At 37.3% G+C, this 26,717-nt stretch overlaps 1 protein-coding gene across 2 annotated transcripts; it reads left to right on the top strand.

Annotated features, from left to right (window-relative positions):
- Positions 1–402: 402 nt before the first annotated feature.
- On the top strand, positions 403–25,763 carry LOC139975915 (uncharacterized). Of its 2 annotated transcripts, none has more exons than XM_071984205.1 (6): positions 403–563; positions 18,875–19,020; positions 19,545–19,880; positions 21,840–22,103; positions 22,793–22,888; positions 23,660–25,763. In XM_071984205.1, the coding sequence occupies exons 2-6, from the start codon at positions 18,891–18,893 to the stop codon at positions 23,800–23,802; spliced, it is 969 nt and encodes a 322-aa protein (XP_071840306.1). In that variant the 5' UTR covers positions 403–563; positions 18,875–18,890; the 3' UTR covers positions 23,803–25,763. The 2 variants fall into 2 exon arrangements, with proteins under 2 accessions (XP_071840306.1, XP_071840307.1); XM_071984206.1 differs by lacking the exon at positions 403–563 and adding an exon at positions 5,762–5,912.
- The last annotated feature ends 954 nt before the right edge of the window (positions 25,764–26,717 follow it).

Here is a 26,717-nt window from a genome sequence, read left to right as displayed (position 1 = left end):
CAATCAATCCCCTGTTTGCTTTTGTATACTCTACCTATTAATAGAAGAATTTGCTCACTTGATATTAGTAAGTAGAGGTTCCCCGTATCCCCTACGCGCCACCTCCCCCTCCCCTCCTTCCACCCCATCGCCAAAAAGCATCATCAGAATATATACATCATCGGAATAGTAGAAATGTTTTGCGTTTGGAGGAGGGGGAAGGGGAGCGGATGGGGGTATTAAAAACATGTGGAGTCCAGTGACTCTTCAACATAGTTGCGTTTGTGCAGCATAAAGGATTTGTTTACGTACAGTTCCGTATAACTATACATACACCGTTTTAAAAACCGAGATTTTCTAAAAACGACTGTAGCGCCACCCTTATTCACTGTCGGCTACTCCATCCTGGTTGTATAATATGTTAATAACCCAGTGGTTGATAATTTGTGTAGGACTTACCTGGCTATATTGGAGACCATAAACCGATGGTTAGTTGTAATTTCTCCAGTCCAGCTACGTGGTATACAGTATATCTTTGGCCACATTAGGAACCGGAGACGTGCGCTTGATCTAACTGGTACAAGGTAAGTGTTTTGCGATCATAAATTGCGATCATAAACTGAGATTGTGAGTAGTTTTTCGCTTCTTTTATCCGCTCTATACCGAAATGAAAATTGTATAGGTCAGCTCAGCATGTGAGTTCATATAACTGCTAGGAGAACTCAGTATAATTGCATTGTTTATAGTCAGTATATCTTTGGTCCAAATGTTTGCACACCGCCACAGAAGCCCTAGTTATAATCTTATACGTACACATAGCCTATATATCGGGAAATAAAAAATACATATGTAAAAAAATACTAAATAATATTTAAAAATTATAAATAATGTTTCATGTTACATACACATATCTTTTCGTACATCTATATCTATTTATATATCTATGGTTGGCCTTAAATATAAAAAGGGTATATCTTTAATATTCTGTTGATTCTGTGTTGTTTTATTTGTGACGTTGTTGCTATCGCAATTGTAACTGCATAAACTGTTTATTACAGAGAGAAAAAAATATATTATGATATTACCGTGTAACCGTCAAAGGGTGAAAGCGGCGATAATGTAGGACCATGTTGGGTTCTGCTATTTAGCAATGTTGTTGCTGCAGACTAGGGCTACAGAGACTGCAGTTGAGTGAATATTTCTACAAAGATCATGTGTGCATACTAAGTATAACCATGGGGAGAAAGAGAAACAAATTTCTTAGTAAAATATGCCAAACTTGGGCCAATAACATTTGATATTTTTGTTTCTTGAGAAAGATATTGTCTGGTTGCTTATACTCTATGTAGGCACAACTGAAGTTACAAAAGTAATTGTATGTGTATACGAAAAACCGGTTTATTATTACGGATAACGAGCACGGTCGTGAATCAGTGATCCCCCTCCCCCTGTTTGTACCTATCAACACTGAGCGTGCATGTATGTGGGGAGGTTTGGGGGAGGGAGGAATAAGGCTATTATAATGGAAAAGTAGGGCCTAAAATGTCGTTCAGATATGATATAGGAGTGTTAGCCCAGGAGCTCAGGAGTTTTAGCTCAGTGGCTAACGCCGGTGCCTTTCAATCATAAGGTCCCGAGTTCGAATCACTCCAAGATTAATATATGTCGCCCAGTAACAGAGTTGTTGACAATTCATAATCGTGGACGTAAAATATGAATTTAAGAGACTGACTTCGGTCAGCTTACGGCTTTGATAAGCCGGTGGCTTCTTCGCGAGTTCCTGCTTGCCGGAGGATCTAATTTACATACATATGCAATTACAGTCTTGGGTATCAAAACGAATAAAAATGATTTTCATGGTCCCTTTGGCAGAAGTTGTTCTAAAGCATTTTCAATGCATAATCCCTCCAGAATAGTTAATTTTCAGAATTTCCGGCGTTGGGTTATGCAGTAAACTTATATATTTTGTTTAAATAATCTATTTTGATGTAGTAGATTGCAAACCAGAAAATTACAAAAAGGCAAAATTTGCATGTTCGAACCTGAACATCGAATAAGGCTTCCTAACATAAGGGAAGGCCTAAGATTACACTATAACCTATGATATGTTTATACAATTTTCAAAATGAGTGACTATTATTTGACTTTTGGCTAGTGCTGTCTTGTTTTTATGACTTTCGGAACTGGCAGCAGTCTTATTGTTTTTTTTTTTAATTTTAATTAACAAAAAAATAGGTTTATAGCTACATAAAGACGATCTCAGCCTATATATCGAATGAAATCGATTTTTTACTAGACTCGCTAACTTCCAACTGGTGATAAGTATCTTTACATTGAGCGAATCTTATAGCTTCTTAATTTGAATGATTCTCGGTAAGTTTGGTAAAATTGCTGTAAAATTCGAGCCCAAAACGCACACAGTTTTGTTAAGGCTCAAAGATTCGTAAAATTATGTTGCGTTTTATTGTATACCTAGTACGAACGATATGAAATACATTCTATGTGATCTATGTAATTCCATTGCTACCATACAACACTCGATAATAACGATGCATAATGAGTAGTATGCAATATGCAGTGCCAAAGGGTTCAATATAGGGAGGGGTGGGGTGGGGTTGGGGGGGGGGGTGGGGGTGGGGAGGACAAATTTCGAAGCGCAGTGGGATATTTGACTATGACTTGAGAAGCAAACCGGCAAATCACCTCAAAACCGTCCCGACAAACATAATGGACGATCTATGTATACTGTCTCACAAACTCCTGTATGTGCACGAATGTTTTTTTTTTTGATCCACAAAATAGCGATTTTTAATTACTATTTGATTGATTTTTCTATTCAAAGAAAGGACACTTTCTTACTGAAAGTTTCTTTCCGTTTTTTCAACAAATAGTTCCTTTTCAAATAATAAAAAGAAGAAAAAATACCAAAACAAAAAAACAAAACAAAAAAAGGAAAAAGAAAAGAAAAGCACGTTTCTTATACATTTCTCTATCTCAGATACTTCAACATGTATACTGTTTAAAACACACAAAGAAAGAGATAAATAATTCAAACCCAGTACCGTGATCGCTTTAAATGCCATAAATCATATTAAAACTATAATCGAATCGACTTGAACAGCGAAAACGTGACTATTCGAGCAAGTGCACGTTTTGGACAGGTAGACGCAAAAAGCATCTCCACTTAAAGTGGTACACTAGGAATTAGTGAAATAATTCTAGAATCTGAAATTTGCTTAAAAGTCAACAGAATATTATCGTGTACTGAGATTGCCATCTAAGCAGACGTGGATCCAGGGATTGGGGAGGAGGGGGGGGGGTGGTATGCAGCCACCTTCCTCAAGCCCATACAACTAAAGTTATAAGTAAAGTTATTAGCACAACCACGTGACATTGTGCACCTTATTACAGACCCTAATTTATCGACCCAGAATGCACCCTTTTCGCATTTCTTTTCTGGGGAGACCCCCTCCCCTATACATGGGTGTCCGCTCAACGGTCCCACAGTCACATAACGCCTTTTTAAACTCCTGGATCCGTCTCCGTAAGTTGTTCAAATAAATTGGTTAATATAGCAACGTGAATGGAGAGATGTTTGATATCGAATATTAAAGTTAGAGTAATTAAAACTCTTCAAAAATATATGGAAGAGCTTTGAGATTGTGGCACCAAAAAGAAATTAAGCAATATGCAACCATTTCTTTTGTCACATTTCTTTTAATCTCGATTTTGGGAGCAATTTTCTTTCATCCTTATCCTACCACGAGGGAAAATAGATAAATTAATGGTTGGCTCAACCACAATTTGTTGGGACTCACCATATTGGATTCATCGAAGCATACCGTAATGTGTGGCACCATAAGCCACCGGAAGTGAGCTTTAGTAAGCTTTCATCGTTTCTTGTGCTTTGTTAGTGTTATTTCTAACAACAGTTAATTAATGAACCCAATCGATCGACAAACCACAATGCTGTAAAAATTTATTGAAAATGTCATAAAAAAAAACTATCGTGCAAAATGATTATCATTCTTATATAAGTGTTGGCACCTTAAGGTTTCCGTACACGTACCTGTATATGACAGGACACATAGACACATATTGCAGCATCGTGTATGACTGACTGTATAGCCATTTGGTACGGTGGTAGTATATCGCTTAAATGCAGTTCTTTTTATCGAAACACCTCGCCTCGAACGCTCATGATTTACTAATGAACGTTTCCAACACGACTTGAAATGTCTTTGTCTAAGCTCGCTGAAGCATGGCAGCAATTGAGTGATTAACGAATAGAGACACGGGCGGCTGCCGCGCGAATTTATACAGATATAGTATTGATTACACATCTTGCCTATACCAGCGTAGCCTACCGACACGTTTGCACGATAAGATTACAATGTAGGCTTATTACAAACGTATTAACAAGATGCGAAATGAACACGAACGATAAAGAACAATGAAGTAACGAGAATGATAAAACAAATCAAGTTTATTTCGGTTAATTGCAATGGAAGAAAACATCTCTGGGAATTGAGAAGAATAATTTTGTTCCATGGTAACCGCGGCGGCCATTTTGCTAGTGGTGGGAAGGTATTGGAAACTATTTCATAATTGACAGATTTTCCTCATCATTTCGTAACTCCAGAACGTTGGATTCGGAGGAGGGGGTGGGACTAGGGCTGGGGTGGAGGAGGGGTGCATGGAGGTGACTTAAAATTTGATTACCGGTACTTTCCCCTTTCCGTCATTTGCCGAAAGTGCAATGACGTCCACTTCACAGTATCTTACATAGCTATACCGTTTGATCAAGCACACACTTTCAGACAGAATTTCAACCATGTACATCATTACTGTACAGTTGCACAAATAGTTGTGCATGGTACGGAAGTTGCTGCGCGCAGCAACAACAAAAAAACATCTCATTATGCTTTTCCAAGCGATTCTGCAGAACACAAATGCCATTCTGTAAAATTTGTAAATAAGGTAATCTGAGTCCAAATGCTGCTCCGCTAATCTGTGTCAGTTGTATGCACAATAAGGGGGTTGGGGAGGAGGCGGGGAGGAGGGGGAGGGTAAGGGTTAGGGTATGGACGAGGAGAGTTCCCCTGCCTAAATCTCCCCAGTCTGACAAAGAAAGAGAGATAATTAGTTGAAAATAATACTGCAACAATCGCTTATGTTATATACAGGACGATACTACCTCAAAATGTTCCGGGTTTCTTATTTAACAACACCCACGATAGAGCCTTTATGTGTGCACATGAAAATCGCACGATATTCACTTTACCGTTGCACTTCCAGCCCCTTACAATCCCCCCTTACTTTCGAACTGTGTGTGACCAAATGATTGTGACGGTGTTTACTCTCAAATCAGCGTATCACGATTCAAGCCTTTCAAAGAAAACAGCAGATATTACACAATCGCTCAGTTTGGCACTGATTGACTGCAGTTCTATTGGCCAGCTTAAGACATATTTCTCTCCATGAAGCTATAGAGCTATAGAGCATCTCTTCTAACTATAAACTCAGTACAGGGTATTACGTCACAGTTGGTTGATATATTGCGTATGCATGTCTCTAGAGTATGATTCACACACAATAGGCTACATGCTCAGGTGATCACAGGGTATACAAAGCTCTAAACACTAATACACACACATATATGCACGCACACATGCACAAAACCTTTGCAGTATTTGTGGCCATCTGGCTAGCAATAAAATTTTCACACCACTGAGCAACTGAGAGGTTTTCTCCACCTCCATGTCACTCACTAATATGCATGTAACGCCAACCAAAGGCATAGTAGCGCATATTATGTACTAGGCTATATGAGTGTTGTACATGTACTACTCTACATATTGGATGTATATATTTATAGGTAGCTTATACATAAAACGTATTCTATTCGCCGGGGCAAAACGAAGTAAGCGAAGGTAAGCGTTACGGTTTTAATACTGGTACTCGTAAAATGACTATAACTTTTTTTTGCTATTTAATAATTCAAGTATATAAAAAACCACATCATGGCATAACAGAGTATAGTGTTACTGGTAGCCTTTACATATTCAAGCATATACAGTGTTATCATATATCTACCAGCATGCTTCACATTCTACATAAATTAAGGGTTACGGACTTACGGTATATATATATATATATATATATATATATATATATATATATATATATATATGTATATATATATATATATATGTATATATATATATATATATATATATATATATATATATATATATATATATATATATATATATATATATAGTTATATATATATATATATATATATATATATATATATAACTAGAAAAAAGGGTTAGGGTTAGATTAAATTTAGTGTGTAAGTCAATGTAACTGTCGACCTAAGGTAGGCTCCATATATATACATATATATATATATATATATATATATATACCGCGCCATGCATCGTCCCATCAATTTTGTGATCACGTGATCCTGTTTCGATCACATCAATCAACTGTCGCATAAATAATGACGTGACTTCATCTTCATGTCTGTGTATGCATTTTTTTGTTCTCAAAACAGATGATACGAATGGAATTTGTTTCTCAAATTAATTAGAATCCACTTCCTATTTTCCTCGCTGTTTTTCATCCTGCTTTTTGTTTGTAAAGGAGTATTTATCATTTTAAAAGGCCTTTACGGTGGAAACATTTCCTTGCTTATTGATTGCCTTAAAACCGCCTGACTGCACCATTTGACGTATAAACTTGACTTTTTTTTATTTCCTGGTGGGATATTGACCCCAGACCCAACTAAATGGGAATCGCCTTCAATGACGCAAGTGCCACACAGCCTATACTTTATCAAACTCTTAAACTGCATCTGTACTTTCAACAAAGGTTGCTGTCTCGTTCATAAATCAGTCGCAGGGTTTTAAAATTTAACCCCCCCCCCCTCCTTCGAAATTCCGCGCACGTCACTGCAGTTTATGATCAAGAACTATACGTTATTGTTGTTCACTGATTACAGAATCAAGAATATATTTAATATTGTTTTCCATGAATCCACTGCAGACAGAGTCTAGTTCATTGTTCATGCAACTCGTCTGGTTCAGTTCAAGAAAAATGTCTTTTTAATTTTCCAGTCTTTTCAAGTCCTGTAGATTTAGGCTACTCTCTAGGCTATAGAAAGTGTGTTGCTGTTGATACCAAACTTCACTGTCTAGAAGGGAGAAATTTATTCGCTATTGTTGATACCTACTCCACTGGGGAAGGAAAGTGTGTTGTTGTTGATATACCAACTCCATCACACGGTTTGGAGGGGGGGGGGGGGGGTGTTGTTGTTGTTGATACCAACTCCACTGGTTAGGTGGAAGAAACCGCGTTGTTGTTGATACCAAAGGCTTGTCGCAGTATGTATTGGTTCACATGCAATATACGGTTTTCTTTTAATATAAGATAAAGGCCTAAACAAAAAGTCGAGAGTAAAACAAAACGTTAAAATCAATATATTTCACACATCTCTTTAATGAAACGGTTAATCACCTGTATTGCATTTAAAATGCCTTCTGAATGGTACACCTTATGATATTGAATGCTCATATACAATATCGGCACATGTGAATGTTTATAATTTAATATTTATAATTTATTAATGTTATAGTAATGAATTGATACAGTACTAGTTAGAAAAAAAAGTGTCTGACCGATGAAATATTGAAACCCCTTTATAATCATTATACTTTGTTTCTAAACTTCTATAGGAGAGTGTCTTAGTGCAAGGGCTGCTCCGGGAGTTTTAAAACAAGTGGGTGTGGCCCTGGGGTCCTTGAAGCCGGCTCCCGTGTAGAGTGCGGGGTGTGGGGGTCCTCTCACATAAAGAAAAAAGTCAAATTTAGCCTATAAATTAGCTCTATTATTAGGCAAGGTTGTCCTAGCAACTACTTTGATTTTTTTGGGGGTGGGGTTGAAAATGGGGATATGTACCCCCGACGCCCCTCCTCCCCCCCCCCCGGATCCGTGCTTGTTTAGTATAATCAATATCAATCTTACTTTGAGTTATAACTAGGAAGCACCATATTTATGTCACTTCACCGTATAGAAAAAGTCTCCATCGTGAAAAGCATTCCTAATATAAAATTCAAGGACATATCACTGACTGTTTTTACAGAAGTGAATGAGTTGTGACGCCTGGAGACATCTTACTGGAATATACCCAATGAAATTGCGCATTCTTTATTAACAAGTGAAAGGGGGAAAATGGGGTTTATCATATTATAGAGCAGATAGTACTTGCTGTTAGCAAACTAAATACAAAATAATCATTATAATCATTTTTAATAAAGAATAGTCTCACAATTATTAATGTGCATGGTTAACTTCGATACTGGAAAATTTCATTTGTTATACATTTGTCATATTGAAATGAAAAACCAATTCACTAAAATATGAAATATTTTGTTGATACTTTTATGATATATACACTTTGGGCATAGTATATATAGGCCTACTATAGCTATACTTTATTTATGAACATTTCCACGAAATTCGTCCTGTTATCTCCATTTATCATTATCCTTCAATAGTAATAGTAGAAAAAGTATTCCGTATGATTATTTTTTGCCTGGAAGAAGGGTACTTATCATGCTAACCTGCAGCAATTGAAGGAAATCCGAGATGATTTGTACGGGTAGCACTTTAAAACGAGTTGCAATCCATGCACTTAACAGTATCTACATTTCGTTTCGGAATCATTTGTACAAATTTGGAAGACCATTTCAGATTTTCCGAACCATACCGACTGAAACTTCAAACCACATGTCATATATATATATATATCTATATCTATATCTATATATATATATATATATATATATATATACCGTATATATATATACCGTATATATATATATATATATATATGGTATATATATATATATATATACCATATATATATATATATATATGGTATATATATATATATACCGTATATATATATATATATATAATTATATGCATTGACGTGCCATTGGTTTCGATGTGAGAGGTAGAAATGCCTACGAGCGTATGTGACATTAAGTTGTTGTACTTAGTATATGCAGAGAAATATGCGTCTCGGGGGCAATGTGTGTATGAAGCGCGTCATGCGCCGAGTATATAGCATTATAGAAGAATAACCATTATACATTTCAGTTATACTTTATACTTTATACCTCTATTACCTGTCTTCAATCAACAAATGCACTTCAATCTACCTAAACCTAACCAAGAAGGTAACGTTTATGAATAAATGTACTCGTCCAAAATTTACCACTGATCATCACATTGTGTTTTTGACCACTGATAGGAACAGGAACATTAAGCTGTGTTAGTGTTAAACATAATATGAGTATACGAACTCAAGTTCATTATCGACCCGAAAAGAACCATTATAATACCACCATGGATGTGGAGTATTTTCCTAAAGGTAAAATCAGAAATACAAGGCTGTGGCTATTTTTAGCACCTTATTGCCAACGATTATCCCTTCAGGACAGTCCACTTGGCAATGTGGGGGGGGGGGGGGTGAGCTTCTTATATTAACGGGTTAATAACTTTAATACAGAGAGAGATTCAATATAAGTTTCATTTCGACATACTGGCAGTAGCTGCAAGATTCCCTCCCGTGATATGGTCAAACACCTTTTGTTTAAGCTAAATGATTGAATTATTGAAGATATAATTCGAGGTCAGTGTACTTAATCAAAATATATATTCATCCATGCGTTGATTAAATAAAATAAAATGAAAAACCTGCAATACAAATTGACGCGTCGAAGCGAAACTTTTTCATCTGTGACTTTTTATTGAATCACCACAGAATTAAATATTTCATATGAAATATATACCTGCTCTTCTTTGTGTATACCTGACGATGATTTCAAGTTGAAATTCGGGCAACCATATGTTAGGTTAGACTATCTACGTAAGATAATATTGAAGCTTCCAATACGGATGCGTTTAAGTGACATATATGTGGTGTATATGGATATATAAATTAAAACTACAGTATCTGTGTAAGTTCGTTTCTGTGAGATTTTCGTTTTGTAGTATACGTATTCCTCCTGTATATATGTAACCTAGATTTTTGTTAACTTTCAGACCGAGGACCCCATTGTATTTTCCATTGTTCAAATCCACGTACCCTAACCTTAACAATACCCCATACAATAGAATTCTTCCGAGGACGTGGTGATTCTTTAGAAATCACAACCGAGGACCTGGAATTCTTTTGTTTAAGTCCTCGGTCGGATAGAAAAACAAACGCACACACACACACACACAAGACGAAACATTCGACAAGTTATTCCGATTATCGAATATTCAAATTCTTGTGAAAAGTAGGCCGACGTTGTGGGAAAAATCTACGACAATATATGGTAATTTGGTACAAATATTACCATATATTGAGGCCAATAGTAGTGAACTCACAAGTTTGCCATCTCGTATATGCTAATATATGAGATAAACAGAAACTGTTCGTGATTGGTTGGAATGGATGGCTCGCGCTTTCGGTTCCGATCTGTCTGCCCCCCCCCCTACCATCACTTCCCTTCTCTCGACGTCATCCGACGGGACTTTACCACAACCACCCTCATCATCTCGGTTGTTCTTTGATGCATGAAGTACTGAAAATCCATTGACAAGAAACAGAATTATCACTTTCTAATTTGGCTATAGGGATATATCAATGTTAAGTTGACGAATCAACGATTTGAGCAAGTCTATATATATATATATATATATATATATATATATATATATATATATATATATATATATATATATATATATATATATATATATATATATATATGTATATATGTTTAATCCCAACAGAAATACGATTGTTCTACACTGAATCCAATTAAACCCAACTCTTTCGATATCTTTTGTATATACACCAACACCAATCGGCAGACAGCCCGGAACGTTAAACCACCATTAATGGCTGAATCTTCGACGGTTTTGTTTCATAATTGATCGCATTCTTGAAAGTAACTGCGATTCAATTTTAACTGACCCTTTGTTAGGCTTAATGTAATTGATGGTTAATAACGGTAGCATCAGCTTCAAAGTACACCCGAAAATTAGCCTCGATCTGTCGCGAAAACTGAACCACTTTAGGAGAGAAAAAGACAAGGCAAACGGAATAGATACTTCGTCTGTCAAAATAATTGTGTTTTAGGTCGAAAGAAATACCCATCCTTTTAAGCTGGTCTCATGTTACTGTATATTGATGAGGAATAAAATATCGTTTATCTATTCGTAATGCCTTTAGGAAGCCCTACATTATGATGCGTCAGGTACAAGGAAGCTAGCTGTAAACCGGTATAAGATATAAAGCATATGGCCTAATTATGTACAGCTGACGATGCACAGATGCATTTAATCGGGGAATTGGCATGAACGGCTTCTCATGGTTATAGGGACTCCAAACGTTGCGGTATATATACATTCTTGAACCATGGAAAAATTGTGAAAGTAAATTGTAATTGTTTGTTTGTGTATGTGAGTATGTCTCTACTATAATTCGTTAGTGAATGAGTGGAATTTTATTATTATAATCTTCTCAAGTTCAGAGAATATTATTCGTTAAGACTTTACATAAAAATTGTTTGTCTAAACATCGTTTATCCTTCCTGTTTGCTTACATTAGGCGCAATACAAACAGAAAGTAACATTTAAAGTTATTCTCTTTCATAAAAAATGTCACCTTTAATTTGTTAACAGTGAAATAGAAGTTTAAAATTATATTCTATCTTACTCATTGTTTTGTTATGGGGTTAGCCAAGAAACAGTAGAAATATCATAGAGGTGGGGAGTGTGCACCCTTGAATGTCCCACACCATGGGCTACGCTTACTCCCTTAAACTCGGTTAGGGAACAAGGTAAACACCGTATATTTTGTCTCCTGAGGAGTTATACTTTTCGCCTGAACGGCCTTTGCCAAACTATACCTATACTATGAAACGACCGTATACGAACTCTCCAGCAATTTCTCCCAACCTGCTTTCTACGTCGTAGTGAGCCTGCACGAGGAATCTCTTTACCCTTTTCCTGCACTTTTTGCATGCGTCTGTAAGGCGTTCCATACAATATCGCCCTACAACATAATATATATAACCACAATACAAGTAATGACAAAAATCTATCTGCCAGACGACAATTCCATTTTACCTTTTTATCCTCCCGCCATTCACTGTAACCAGGCATATCAGAGAGCACCATAAGCACAGGGGTAACAGGTCAGACATATTTAAATATACCCTATTGTGTATATTCTCGTGGCAAACCGCATAAATGTTGCACATAGGTTATAGTCTAAAGTTGACTGTACTTGAATTTGGCTCAAAAGTCTTTGAAAATCCTACACATAATAAAAGATATTGATTCGGGTTGTCAAACATAAAGGAAAGGTTTGTTGTTAATATAATGTTTGATCTTGTATCATGTGGATATATATTTTGTATATATTAAAACCGCCTTTCCCCGAAACCTTTGCTAGGCTAGATATTTTGAAAGAAAAGTGTGAAATATTGCCTAAAGATATTTTTTTCACTTTCATAAGTGTTTGTTAATGTTCAGCTATTCACGATTTGGAGCAACAATGTTAGAAGTAGGTCTGAATGAGACTGGAGGGTTGGTTCCAAAAAATCAGCTGAATTATTATTTTACGTCTAGTGACCAAATTCTAATCCTTAAAAACTGTCAAACGTTTTCAAAAGTGGTCGCATTTCATTACAGTTTATTTTTCAAGCATTGAGGAGGATTATGTAGGCTATGTAGGCAATCAGCCTGCGAATTATATATATTTCGAATGAATAACAGTGCATTGTCTATCTTATAAAGGATGCGTTCACCCCCTTCCCCACCCCATTACCCTTACATCCACCAGCCCACTCCGCTTTAGCAACTGTTCTTCCAAAAAAAATGATAGAAAAAGAAAGTATAGCCAATTTCACCTCATTCGCGGAAGTGATACTTTCATCATATTCTACAGCAATCTATTAGAACTGCTTTGTTTCCTATGGCAACCTTGCACTTCGGGAATACATTCCCCGGCAATAACGAACCAACCCTACAGCAAACAAATTATTTGAACAAAGAAGAGCAAATATACTATCCTTCCACAAGTGATTGATTTGTTTTCAATAATATTCCTCTTCTCACCAGAGATTCACTTCGGTTATACTGTTGTGTATAGGAATACTGTATGATGACTTCCATTTCGTTACAAGTGAGCCTTTAGCAAAGCCACAACAGTCAACGAAATCGTTTTAGTGTACACATTTTGAGAAACTAGGATTTCTTCTCCGTTTTAGACGTGTTTGATTTAGAATTGTGCAACGTTTAACTTATGATTTCTTTTACCTTTCACAATGTGGATAGGTATATGAGGAAGAAAAAACATCTAGGCCTATATTATATTTCTAAGTCTTGGAGGGGCGCAACCACCATTTTTGTACTGGGGAAGGGTGAATGGGGTTAAATGTTATGTTTTCAAGGGAAGGGGGTGGCCCCTCCCCCATTTGAAGGGTTTTGGTGACATGGAGGGTGCTTAGATGCATAAATGGTGCTATATTTTGCAACATTTCAAAAAATCCTAAAGAACTTTCGACTGTTTAGATTGTACCGGGCATATTTTTTGTTGTTATACTTTGTCTGCCAGTGGAGATGGGAGGTGGGGGGGGGGGCTGATCCTCCCTCATTCTATTGGGAGGAATTGCTAAAGCTCAGTGAACCCTGATACAGAACCCGTCTGGTGGTCGAGTTATAATCTGATGATAGCATACGATATTGGTTACAACACAGTATACGGTTTTGAGGAATACCGTACATTATTTGTTGTGTCGTATGTGTAAATTGCATTGCATTGTATTGCATTGCACAAATTCAAGATATAGACAGCAAAATGCAGCAGGTAAATCTGTATCAACTCCTACGCTGTTTGGATATAATTATATATAGTTATAGATACACGCGTGTACACCCCGACGAGGATTTACGGTATAATATTTTATCTATGTATATTTGAAATAATTGTAGGTCATAGCATCAACCTTTACGATCAGAGGATCCTATATAATAAGCTTTATAATTATTTATAAGCCCCCTTACCCCCCCCCCCACCATTGCAGTAATTACCATATTCAATTTAAAGTATTACATTGCGTTGCCATACAGTTTGCGTGCATATTACATGCATGTATGTGTGTACCATACCGTATATAAACAGTGTTAGATCTACGGAAGATGACTCGCACGGATAGCAGTGATCATAATTACCTTTTCGGTCGTTGATTTTGTTTAAACTGACTTAAGACAGGCATGATTGGTCGGTTAGCTACTGACAATAGGTAGGTTTAAATCACGTGACCTCTAAATCATTGGATAGCGATCTAGATGTTAATGAAGCGAGAGGAATTGAAGGCAAAGGTTTGATGGGACAGATGGTCGAAGGATGTCAGTGAAATCAATTAAAAAGGAGATATGATTCTACAAAGAAAATAGACATTTACTGATCCTCATGCGTAACTTTTTTAAAAGATACTTTACAACTTGTCCTCACTTACCTGTCTCTTGCTATCTACTGTGCTCTTATATCTATATATCATGCTTTAGATAAGTGACAAAAGATACATTTTATTTTATTGTACATTGAAATTAAAATTATTTGTAATGCGTTGATGGCTGAATTTACTTTGTCAGTCTTGAAAAATGAAAGATCAAGATAAGTTTGAAGTGAAAGAATAAAACGTGAAAGAATACAATATAAAAGTGAAAGAATAAAACGATAACTTGTACAGGGTAAATCTTTTCAAATAGATATGTGGGTGGAAACTATTTACCATAGATTCACAAGTATACTAATGTTTTGTCTTTACTAATAAATCGGCCTACATACCTGTATGTCTGTCTGTCTGTCTGTCTGTAAAACGTGAATCAGTAGTCGTTCGCAGCCTATTGTATGCATGTTATTGATGACACAATAAAACAAAGGTGTATATAAAAAAAAAATCAAAGTCGAGTGAAGTCGCTTATTAGCGACCTTTGAGTGGAGAATGAAAAAAGGGCATAAAAGAAAAGGTAGCAAAGTTGGATACTTCAAATTTGCGATTGTATGATTTGACAACGATGCTAGGTATCTGTTTGGTAAGCATGTTGAAAATTAGGCGAAATTATGCACCAAAAGACAGTTATTGTCAAATGGAAATGGGTTATCCTAACTGTATTTATTTTGTTTTTTCTTTAAATCAGTCCATGATGTTTCTTACCAATGTAATGAATAAAGACCACAAAAGACGAGGTTTGGAAGCACTTGCTTGTATATTGCTTCGACAAAATCCTGTACAGCGAGACCCTGATTTCAAGAATAACGATATTGATAAATTATGATGAGTACAATGTTAAAAGCTTCCCATTTCCGCATTAATGCCTTTTTGTTAGTTAGAGCAAAGCCATTCATCGCCAGCAGGAAGCATTTCACACAACCGTGGAAAGGAGACGCACATATACACACAGACAAAAAGCACGTCTTCGCGGGCAGAAAAGCTCAATGCTTATATACGCATGCGCGCATCATCGACTTGATTAAACAGTCCTTCGTGTTATCAAGGGGGGTATATCTTAGTTGGAATATCTCTAACAAGATACGTCTCTCTGTATAACCGGACGAAATTTAATGAAGTCGGTGTTATGTTTCACGTAAATGTAGATATCAACCACGTCTCTTCAGGGCTTCCATCTGTGTAATAAGGAGTAATTGGTTTCCGAGTTTGCGTCACTCCATGTGTCTCGCGTATTTCCAGGGGGTGCACAAGACTAACTGTGCTTCCATTCGCACTTACTCTCTGTTGATTTGCTCTCTCGTGTTGACCTGCATATGGGCTATGATTATAATAAATGTCAGAATACGCTGTTTTACAGAGTGACATTTCTAGGAATTGTCTTTGTGGTGTAGAACACAAGAGTGAGAGGTCTTATTAAATAAGTATATATTCTTCAGTGCGAGCCATATTTTGTAATTCCTTGAATTTCACGTTTAATACCTATAATACATATGGTTCAGAAGGTGATATCTCAGATATGTATACGTGGTTACCATGGAGACCTTCATCAATTTCTATGGGTGTTATACACACAGTGCCTCAAAATATATTACAATATAGTGTCATAACGACGATAATGGTGATGACGACTGACGATGATAATTGACGATGATGACGACTACGATGACGACTACGATGACGACTACAATGACGATCATGATGACGATGACGATAACGACCACAATGACCATAATGATGAAGATGACTGTAACGAAGATGACGTAGTCAAAACCAATTTGCTGCTACTTTTAAGTAGAAACATGTTCTTGAAGTGTAGAAAATTATTTCGGGAATGGCATCCTCACTGCTGGCAACCATTTATATATTTAGTTTACCCTGCACTCGCATAACGCTTATCATCTTATCATAGATAGTTTAGCATGTATATTAAGAATGGTCTACATATTCTAAGCCACACAAACTAATTCACTTTAAGACGATAAAAGCTTATCTTAAACCTAATTTATACGTGACATAATATTCGCATTGTAATAATAACCAGTTCTTTTTCTCAGTACTTTACTATAGCCTATGAACGCGTGGTACTGATACTACGCCTGGTTTTAACACACGCTAAATCGACATACCTCTGAGATTGTGGTTATTAAGCCCCTCTTTATGCCTTCAAATGTTACATCTTGTCTATATAAATTTACCGATATGTTGAATCACGCCACAAATTTAACTAGAAGATAAACGGTTGCAGTATAAAGGTATTGGTGAAAGTTACCCCCACCGCTGTCAATAAATGTACAGGAGACGAAACCCAGACGGAGTCTAGCTTCGATTGAGAAAAACAAGAATGTAAGAAAGGAAGATTGAAGGAAGGTTAAAGAGTCAAGAAAAGACAAATTGTATTCCTTTATACACTGACGTTGAAATGTGGAAGAAGGTTGATAAACAATATACACAAGGTCCCACCATCCATGCCCTTGCTATTTGAAAATGTGTTAGGTAAAATGTATGTATGTATGTATTTTAGATCCTCCTGCAAGCAGGAACTCTCGAAGAAGCCATCATTGGCTTATCAAAGCCGCACGCTGACCGAAGCCAGTCTCTTAGATTCATATTTAACGTCCATGATTATAAATTGCCAATTGTCAACAACTCTGTAACTAGACGACATACATTAATCTTGGAGTGACTCGAACTGGGGACCAATTATGATTGGAAGGCACCGGCGTTATCCACTGATCTAACACTCCTTGATCCAACTAATATTATCCCAAAATCCAACTAATATTATCTTCTTATGAACTTTTGGAACATCTGCAACTTTCCTTTCGCCAAATAGTTGCTGTGGATGCTACGACATTATTATTATTTTTTTAATTTTAATTTTTATACTGTAACTGCCAATGTGACCTCCTTTTACCCCCAGCACAACAAAATTGCAACACATTATGAAACACAATTTAATTATAAATTCCATTTGTGACACAATTATTATTATTACACACTTAATTGCCAAAATATTTTAGAGTAGCTTTTCCACATCACGTCACGACATTCCAACTTACTTCTTGGCAGAGAAATGGATTTAACATGATATATATATTCCAGTTCTAAGTGAGAATACAAAATAATAATAATCGAAAAAAGAGCAAATTTGGCACAAAAAATGCTTTTATAAGTTGAAATTGTATTGAACATTGATTGATTCTCTAACATATCTGGAGGCTAAACTGATTAACTTTAACATCCGGTTGGAAAGATATTAAAAAGATATTGATACAGAGAAACGCGTCGTTAACCAAGAAAAAAGTGGGGGTGGGGACGTCAAAAGTAAAACCAAATTAAAGAAAAGTTTCGGATAGTTTGTGAGAGATGAGCCGTGACTTACAGCTTCATTGCATGGTTTATTAAAAAAATTCACAACATAAAATCTGAGTCGTTTCCACTTTAATGGTGAACATTGCTTAAAGAGATATTCCGGAGGGGAAATAATCATGTTTTGAAGGCCATAACAACTCTTTATTGTTGTTGAGTAGGGTGGGTTGGGGGAGTTATTTACTTATTTATTTACTTTGCTAATAACACAACAAACTTCATAGCACGTGATCAGAGAGGCATATATACCTATATGTTTATGCTATGTACACACAATATGTGATGTGGATATCATTTCCCGCTCTATTAACTGTAAGGAGAGCCAACCATGCAAATAAGCTAAGAGCGCATTTTCGTTTGCACGTGTACGTTATTGATTTTCGGTCTTGAGATTTTCAATAAGCTGAAGTATTTGTTGTTTCTACAGTGGCTGTGTTCGTCACGCAATGTGACGTAAATATGTACACACATTCATATAGGATATATATGTCGGAGTTGTACTGGTTGCCGTGTTCTCATTTATACGGTTCCACCACTTCGTCTGAAATTTACGTCTTGTTTTTTTGCCATGAGCACGTTTGTAGTATTGACGACTATAGGTTCGCTATCATTACATACATACATACATACACACTTACTTACACAATACATACAAACAACACGTGAAGTCGGGTATTAGTATCACTATACGTGATGGCACGAATCGTATATAGGCTATATTCCAGAATAGTCAATGTTAGTAAGGACGGCTCTCAGTTATGATAATATTGTATATACTGTATATTTTGCAAAATGTTAATGAGGCAGCACGCAATGCATGGAGGGTAAATTTTGATTTTCCTATGAGTTTGTTTTTCCAATGTGGCTTCCAATATCCCCATATGACGGTACTTTAATCCAAAGCATACCTTTGTGCTCTTTGACATTAACAGATAAACTGAAGTCATCATGAAGTTTACCAAAGGACTTCTGCTCCTGCTAGTCTTAGCAACAGTCGCTCTATTGAGCCAAGGAGCACAAACAGCACAAGATGCGAAGAGGGATAAGAAAGGCAAAGGAAAGAAGCGACAACAAACAGGTAAATAATCAATGATCGTGCTTGGTTGGAGCATTCTGTATTTTTATGGAAGGGTTGTGTGGGGACAGGTAAGCTCGTAAATACCCAAACTCGATACGTTTTGTGGTAACTGGAGGACATGTTTGTTTGCCTATATAATGTTTCGAGGAGGGGGAGGGGTGATAGGCTGGAGAGGGAATTGTGACAGCACTACAGGTTAACTTATTAAATGAAACACAACTGATGATTTGTTTCCGCTTACTTGAAATACTTTCCAGTGTTGGTATGGCGTACAACTGGTTTGCAAATTACTTAGCCAAGCCTTGTGAAATCATCTTTCCGTCGTTTTGAAATCTTACGAACTCGTTACATTCCGATTGATGGTTTGTACTATTTAATCAAAGGAGATCGTTCATGGTCTCCATGTTTATATACATTCTGCCATTTTCATCATGTCGTATCAAAATTGATTGATAATTAATGAACATGTACTCTCTTTTTTTGGCCATTTTGCTCATGAATATTCATTTGATTTACTACACAAGATGTCGCCGAACCCGCCGTCGCTGATCCTACGGAGATTCCGGTTGTCAATCAAGGCGTAGAGACGCCCGATAACACAGAAATAGATACGGATATTGTACCATCCGGGCTTCATAATGGTAAACTTGGTAAAACACAGAAGAAAGAAGCGAAAAAGGCCGCAAAAAAAGCAGCAAAGAAAGCCGAAGCCAAGGCTCTGAGGAAAGATGAGAAAAAGAGACTTCGAAAGGAGGAACGCAAAATGCATAAACACGGGGACAAGGCGGCGAAGAAAGCAGCAAAGAAGGCGACGAAAAAGGCGGAACGTAAGGCCGCCAAGCACAACCAACAACAACAAGGTATAACTAAAGGACGAGTGTCAAAATATGACCCCCACGTTGGCGGGGGTGGGGGTGGGTTTAGGGAGGGTAAAGAGGGGGGAGGCAGGGGGAAGAAGGTGCGTTATCTAAACGTTCATTGGAGTGTATGGTATATCAGTGTATCCTGTGTTTTTCGAATTTGTTCAAGTATAGTTTTCCGATTTAAAATAAAAAGAGTGTAACATAGAGTCAGAACCTTTGGGTCTGCATGACTGCAATGATTGGATTTTACAGTAAAAGTAAACTTATCCGTCATCAAACGAATGCGCAACTTCTAATGTATGACCTCCAATTTGGCAAGGCTGTACGGTGTATGGTTCATTAACATACACTGAGAAATGTGATAAATTTAACCCTTACGGTACTTAATGTAGTACGATAGGAAAGTAGTGTGAAATGTTCTAGCCATGCTTAATTTCCGCTACATTTATAGAGAATATTATTGATCACTATTAACGCAAGATGATTTAAACAATCGGCGGTTTGTTTCAACGTAGCATATACTCTAATGAATCTCAAATCACGGGGCGCCCTCAATTATTTAAAGAAAAGCACGAATCGACCGCGCATGGTTTGGCAGAGATACAACCAACGCGCAGTACGCATATCGTACTATACTATATGCAGAGATATTTTACAGCGCCGAGAGGTGTAGATACTTTACTTCTTTCTACAAGCCGTATAGTAGGAATATTGTTTTATGCATTACAGATACGGTACATTGTCACTGCAGATAAATTGGTACCGTATATTTCGGTGCGATTCTCCCGATCCATTGTTTCTTTGTTAGAGACACTAGTGCCCTACCATGAAATCCAAATTAACATCTAAATTGTGCCCAAGCTCTTGTTTTATATTACTGTTACGGTTCCTAATCTGTACTATGAAAACACAGAAAGCCAATTAGTCTGTGATTGCTTGCCATTTAGTGCGCTCAGAATTCAAAATACTGTATCTTTCGGACTAATGTAGAGCAACTGCAAGTGAGTTAAATTGTCCAAGAATTAAGTGACAACCAGAAAAGCTTTGTAGAAATACCTTGTGGGCATCAACCATGTCATTCACTCATAAGGATTTTACAGTATAGAATTTTTACCAAAATGTTTCACTATCCAGAAAGAATACAGAATAGTCGTCCTATGTAAAATATAAACATATTTTAACAACCTTGAGCTAGCACAGAAATCCCTTTAACCAGTTGTTCCGAGTTACACGACTTTGTTTATATACTGTGAAATATCTTTTTGATAATATGGCCAAGTTTCCATCACCATTTGAGATAACCTGTTGACCCCTTGATCCAGTTTGCGAGCATCTGAGATAACCTGTTTACACCTTGAACATATTTATATATTTACATACTATACTATCGTACACTCATCACTATATAAGTTTCGATTAGTCATTTCTATAGCGGTTAGTCCAGGGTTGTCCAACCTACGGCCCGCGGGCCACAGTCCGGCCCGCCGCAGGGTTGCGTCCGGCCCGCAAGAGATGCTCTACGGTGCGAAATTTTAGTGAGCAGATTTATTGATAACAATTTGAAGCTATATAATCAATCATTCGAACCGTCTGGGTCCAAAAAACTGCATACAGGTCAATTTGTGTGACACTCTCTCAGCGGAGTGGGGGGGGGGGCGGCTGGACTTTATTCATCTGCTTTATCAGGAAGGATAATAAATCAGTGAGCTCCGCGCGCAGTGCTCACATTTTGTTGCCTTGGGCTTTGGGCAAAAAATCGAACGTAGGGTTCATGCGGCCCCCTCCTTCATCATAATCATTCCACGTGGCCCTCCTCTGCAAAAGGTTGGACAACCCTGGGTTAGTCCAACTGTCGGCGTTAACGTTTACATTGTACTTTATACTAATGAAGTGTCTTCATTCATCTATAAAATCAGGGTATTATTGTTGTTGTTGTTGTTGTTTTTCTTACTCCAGATGATGGCACCGAAATCGTCAGTTTTGACGACATTGTCGAGGAGAGGCATGGTGCCCCTATTCCCAACCCTCTGCCCCCAGTAGAAGGAACAGCAACAGACAGTAACAATGCCGGAGACGCTGTGAATGGACAGGCTATCGCAAACAAAGCTGAACGGCGACATCAAAGAAAACTGGAAAAAGTAAAACAAAAGAAGGCAAACAAGGCACACAGGCGTCAAAAGGAACATATAACGTGTGAAAGTAATAATGATTGCGGACAAGGTAAATTCTGAAGAAAAAAACTAAAACTTTAACGAACCATGCAATCGCCTTCAACCTTTTTTTAATCTTTCTGTCACCCCCATCTATTCCTCCCAGTTTGGTCTACATAATTTATTAAAATAGATCACTGTTCTAATTTAGCTTGGATATGTAACAGCTCATCATGTACATAAATATATCAGTTGAAGTGAAATCCGAACTGAATCACTCCATAGGTATCTCTGATGACATTATGCTCGAGACTAAACAAAAGGAGAACCATTGTGTCGTCATGGTAACATCTGAACGACATAAGTGTTTTCTCAGCAGGAGGTGATGGTGTTAGGCTATGAATGTAGGCTTTTGATTGATTGATTGCGTACGCGATAGTGCATTTTCGTATTAAACGAACATTCTCGAAGCATGCTATCCTGATTACTTAACGTAATTTTGAAAATAATGTATTATCACGTAGATTGAAAAAACATTTTTTTTTCTATTGCCATTAAACGAAAGAGGTTGTTTGCCAAAGTCTGTTTATATTTCACTCGTGCAAAAACATAATTATATAAATAATCACACAAGTCAGTTATATGCATATTCATATCTAATTAAGGAAGAACAAAATATTTACATATAAACAATTGTTCCTATATATTGTCCCTATCACCATCATCCTTTTTCATTTGGTTTTCTCGCTGATTTTGCAGGAAGTTGTTGTGTTGAAAAGAAAGGAAGCAAATTTTGCATGAAATCAAGAAAGGATGAAGGACAGAAATGCGCAGATGACTGTATGTGCAGAGCAGGTAATGGATATTCAAATCTTCTATATAGTTAGTAGTTCAACTCGCACGTTGATTGGTTAAAACTGATTCGTGGACTTTTGTCCGCCCCTATACCAAAATATTCGAAAGTAATGTTCATATTTATGTAAAAGACGTTGTATACACAAATTCTAGACAAACAAACGATACAAATGATACAGTATGAATACTATAGTGTGTATTGGAGACGGTTGTTGTAAAGATTATCGATTTAAAAATTTAATGCATGAAAAGGCTCTTTCTGTGTCGGTGTTTTTATTCTTTTAACTGTCTTCCTTTTCTGAAATAAATTTTGCTTATGTTATGGTTTTGCTGAACGAAAACAATGATATGTAACACAGACAGGTCAAGTCGGCGTTCCATAGTTCACAGCGTAATAGAATCATTTGATTTCTGACAACACATATTAATAGACATATGTGACGTCACACAACGAGACTACCTATATCCCAGCGACGTAACTAATAGCTCGGTGAGACCGATGCGGTCGCCCGGAGCCACAAGGAGTCCCGATGACAAGTAACGTCAAAAATATCATAAATTGCTCACCTAACCCCCAATCCATAATTGGGCTTGGGTGAATGTGGACTCTAATTTTGGGGTATCCATTTATGTTGCTGCACTGTTGCCCTGTAGCCAGGTCCTTATTACGTCACTGTATACCTATCCCCTTTAAAAGGAGTTAAGTCCATGGCCATTGGTCGCCTCAGTGAAGATAATTTTTGTATTTATCGATCATTTTTTTGTCATCAGGATTGTCGTGTGTATCTGAAGAAGTTGTTCCCGGCAAAGAGAGAGGTTTCTGTCGTGTTCGCGGAACATCTAACATAGATATTGGCAGCAAGATCGGTGCAGTTGAAGACGCAGTTGAGGACGTCATCGGCGGTAACCAATAAAATAGCGCCAAATGTTGAAGAGGGGCGGAGTTTGGAAGCATGCGTGGGTCGCGTGGCTTCAGTATGCAAAAATGCAAACAAAAAAATCTTTTAAATTTTTGTACTATTTCAGTCGTTTTTTTTTGTGCTATTCATGTTAACCTTTGTACAGTCGTTTTCCATGATTTCAATAATTTCATTCCATATATGGTAGTTAAATATCATCACAAGATAGTAATTTCCTTTGTTGAGCACATGGCAGTGGCGCAAACAGGAACCTTCCAACAGGGATTTATTTGTGTATGTGGGGGGGGGGGGGTGGGAGGAGGGTGAGGTTTAACATTTTTCTGAGTAATAGATCGAATTTTTGCAAAGATTTTTTTTCACCGGAGAACCTGTTAAAAGAGAACCAGGAGGGGCAGAGTGAATCATGTCAGTGGGACGGACATTTTATGGTCGCACGTGTATCCCTCCCCCCCCCCCCACCCCATCTACCCATCTCTATCACCCCAACCTCAGCTACATCTGTGGATCCAGCGCTGCACATGGTTAGATATAAACAGGGTTTCTTCTTTTCAGTCAGTGACCTTTCGGAAACGAGTACGTTGGTACAGTATATCTTCTCAGTTTAATATTTGAAAAGAAAGGAAATGAAACATTAGTGTACATGACGTCATATCGTCATGATGACGTCACACAGTCCTGAAGTTATGACTGTTTTGTCTTCGTTTTCATGCAGTGTCTGTTCTCAATGAAACTGTTTGACTGTTTTCTTATCTTCAACGCAACTTAGATTTCTTTATTTCAAGTAAAGAGTGAGGAGGGGTGGGGAAAGGGGGAGGGGGAGGGGTAGAGGGGAGGGGGGCTTTTAAATGTACTTGTATGAATAAGGCAATGTCAGCATGTGACAGAAAATATATCTCTATTTTATAGTATCGATAAAGGTAGAGCATAGAGTGAGTACTTAGTACATATAGTATTTTGTGTCATTGTATACTTGATGTTTTTTCTTATAATTCGACGCTATATATATTCTCATCGAATCATCAGCTTTTACATCTTAGAAATCAAGTAAGGCCATCTTTTCTTCTCCACGAATAAATAAATAACAACAATATTAACGATTGTACCGAGACTGTGCTTGCAGTGAAAATAACGTAAAACTGGAACAATGACCTCTAAATTACGAGTTGGCAAAGCAACCAGTCAATGAAGATTTCTGTTCATGAAATAAAGCTTCTTGTTGAGCTGCCCACATTAACTATATCAAATCCACTGCGGTATATCTATATCACCCACAGTTTTATTTGTTTTTATCATCTTTCATGATCTCCCTGCATGCAGCCTTCGTCTTACCACCGATTGGTCAAACGTTCTAGCGCTCTTGGATTGTATAAAGAGACCACAATGTGTCGCAAAAGAAAGCTTATTTGAAAGGTGATGGAATTCAGTAGTAAGTCGCTAGCCTATACAGCCTGCGTCACTATGACAACAGCGTGAAACGCGCATGATTCTCTAACATTGATTGCAACAAAACTATATAGTTCATTACTGAACCATTGTGGTCATTTTAGAATATCTAACTAGCAATTTTGAGGGTCGCAATGTTGAGGGTCGCTATATAACGCGCGATATATATCGAGTTGCTTTCAGTGCGCGTGCAGCATCAAACCCTGTTCGCGTTGTTACTACTTAGAACGCACTTTTACAGCTTAGGCCTCTAGCCTATACCGGTGTTTCGTTCGTTTGATTAGGGCACCTGCGCACATATATATATATTATGCATAGATCGACATATCACATGGACGCATGCATGAGCAATAATTGATAGCGGTAAATAATATGCCACAGTATGTTTATTGTACTTACATTAAATATTACGTAATCCTTAAAATGTAAGAAAGGTCTCTTTGTTGTTGTTCTTGTTAATTATAATATTCCCTTTTTTAACCTTCAAGTAAGAAATTAAATGACCAAACACATTTCCGTCTGTTCTATGATTATCTGGGTATGCTGTTTCAATGGAGTTGCAGGTTGGGGTGGGGTGCGGGGGGGGGGGGGTTGACGATGGTAAGGGATATGGAATAGAAGGTATACAACCTCGTCACTATTTTAGCTTTGCCATTTGAGGGGAACTGGTTTTAGGATCTCACCCCCACCTACAGAGGGACATACGTACAGGAATACATGTTTACGGCATGTTAATTGACAACTGAAGAAACATCTATTCAGAAACACTTCAATAATAATAATATTTGCTTTTTGTATAGCGCTTTATACCAGCGATAGGTCTCAGAGCGCTTTGCAGATGTTATGTTACCCCTGGCCAATGATAACCTGTCCCAGAGACAATCCCTCCAGTCGGAAGCAGTTATATACTGCGCCCGATGACAAGTTACCTCACAGGTACCCATTTAACCCCTGGTTGGAGAGAGGCAAGTGAGATAAAGCATCTTGCCCAAGGACACAACGTAATGAACTAGGCATGAATCGAACCAACAATCCTTGGATCACGAGTTCGACGCCTTAGCCAATTGGATACCACGCTCAGAAGATAATGGTTTCATTAACATTTTCACGCAACTTTAAGAAGATGTTGGTATAACATTTGTCATCACTACATGCCTATGGCCTTGTATACACCCAGATACGATCCGGACGGAAGATGAATATTAACGTGATCACTGTCTGCTGTTCGTCTACAATAATTTCGTCAAATGTCCCTAACCAATATGATAAGGTTGCAAAATACAGCATCATTTGTGTCTGTATAAAAAACCCTTTATCACACAAATATAAACCCCTTCTCGTATATATTATTGACTAGTGCTTAATAATAATAATAATGATAATAATAAAGGTCCACATCTTCAGTAAACGCATCCATCCCTTAGTAAATCCTGTGTACAGGCCTGTTTTGAACTTATACCCAGTTC

The sequence above is a fragment of the Apostichopus japonicus genome, chromosome 11 (assembly GCF_037975245.1).
Source record: "Apostichopus japonicus isolate 1M-3 chromosome 11, ASM3797524v1, whole genome shotgun sequence".
NCBI classification, from domain to species: Eukaryota; Metazoa; Echinodermata; class Holothuroidea; order Aspidochirotida; family Stichopodidae; genus Apostichopus; species Apostichopus japonicus.
This window is presented reverse-complemented; position numbering and strand designations above follow the sequence as displayed.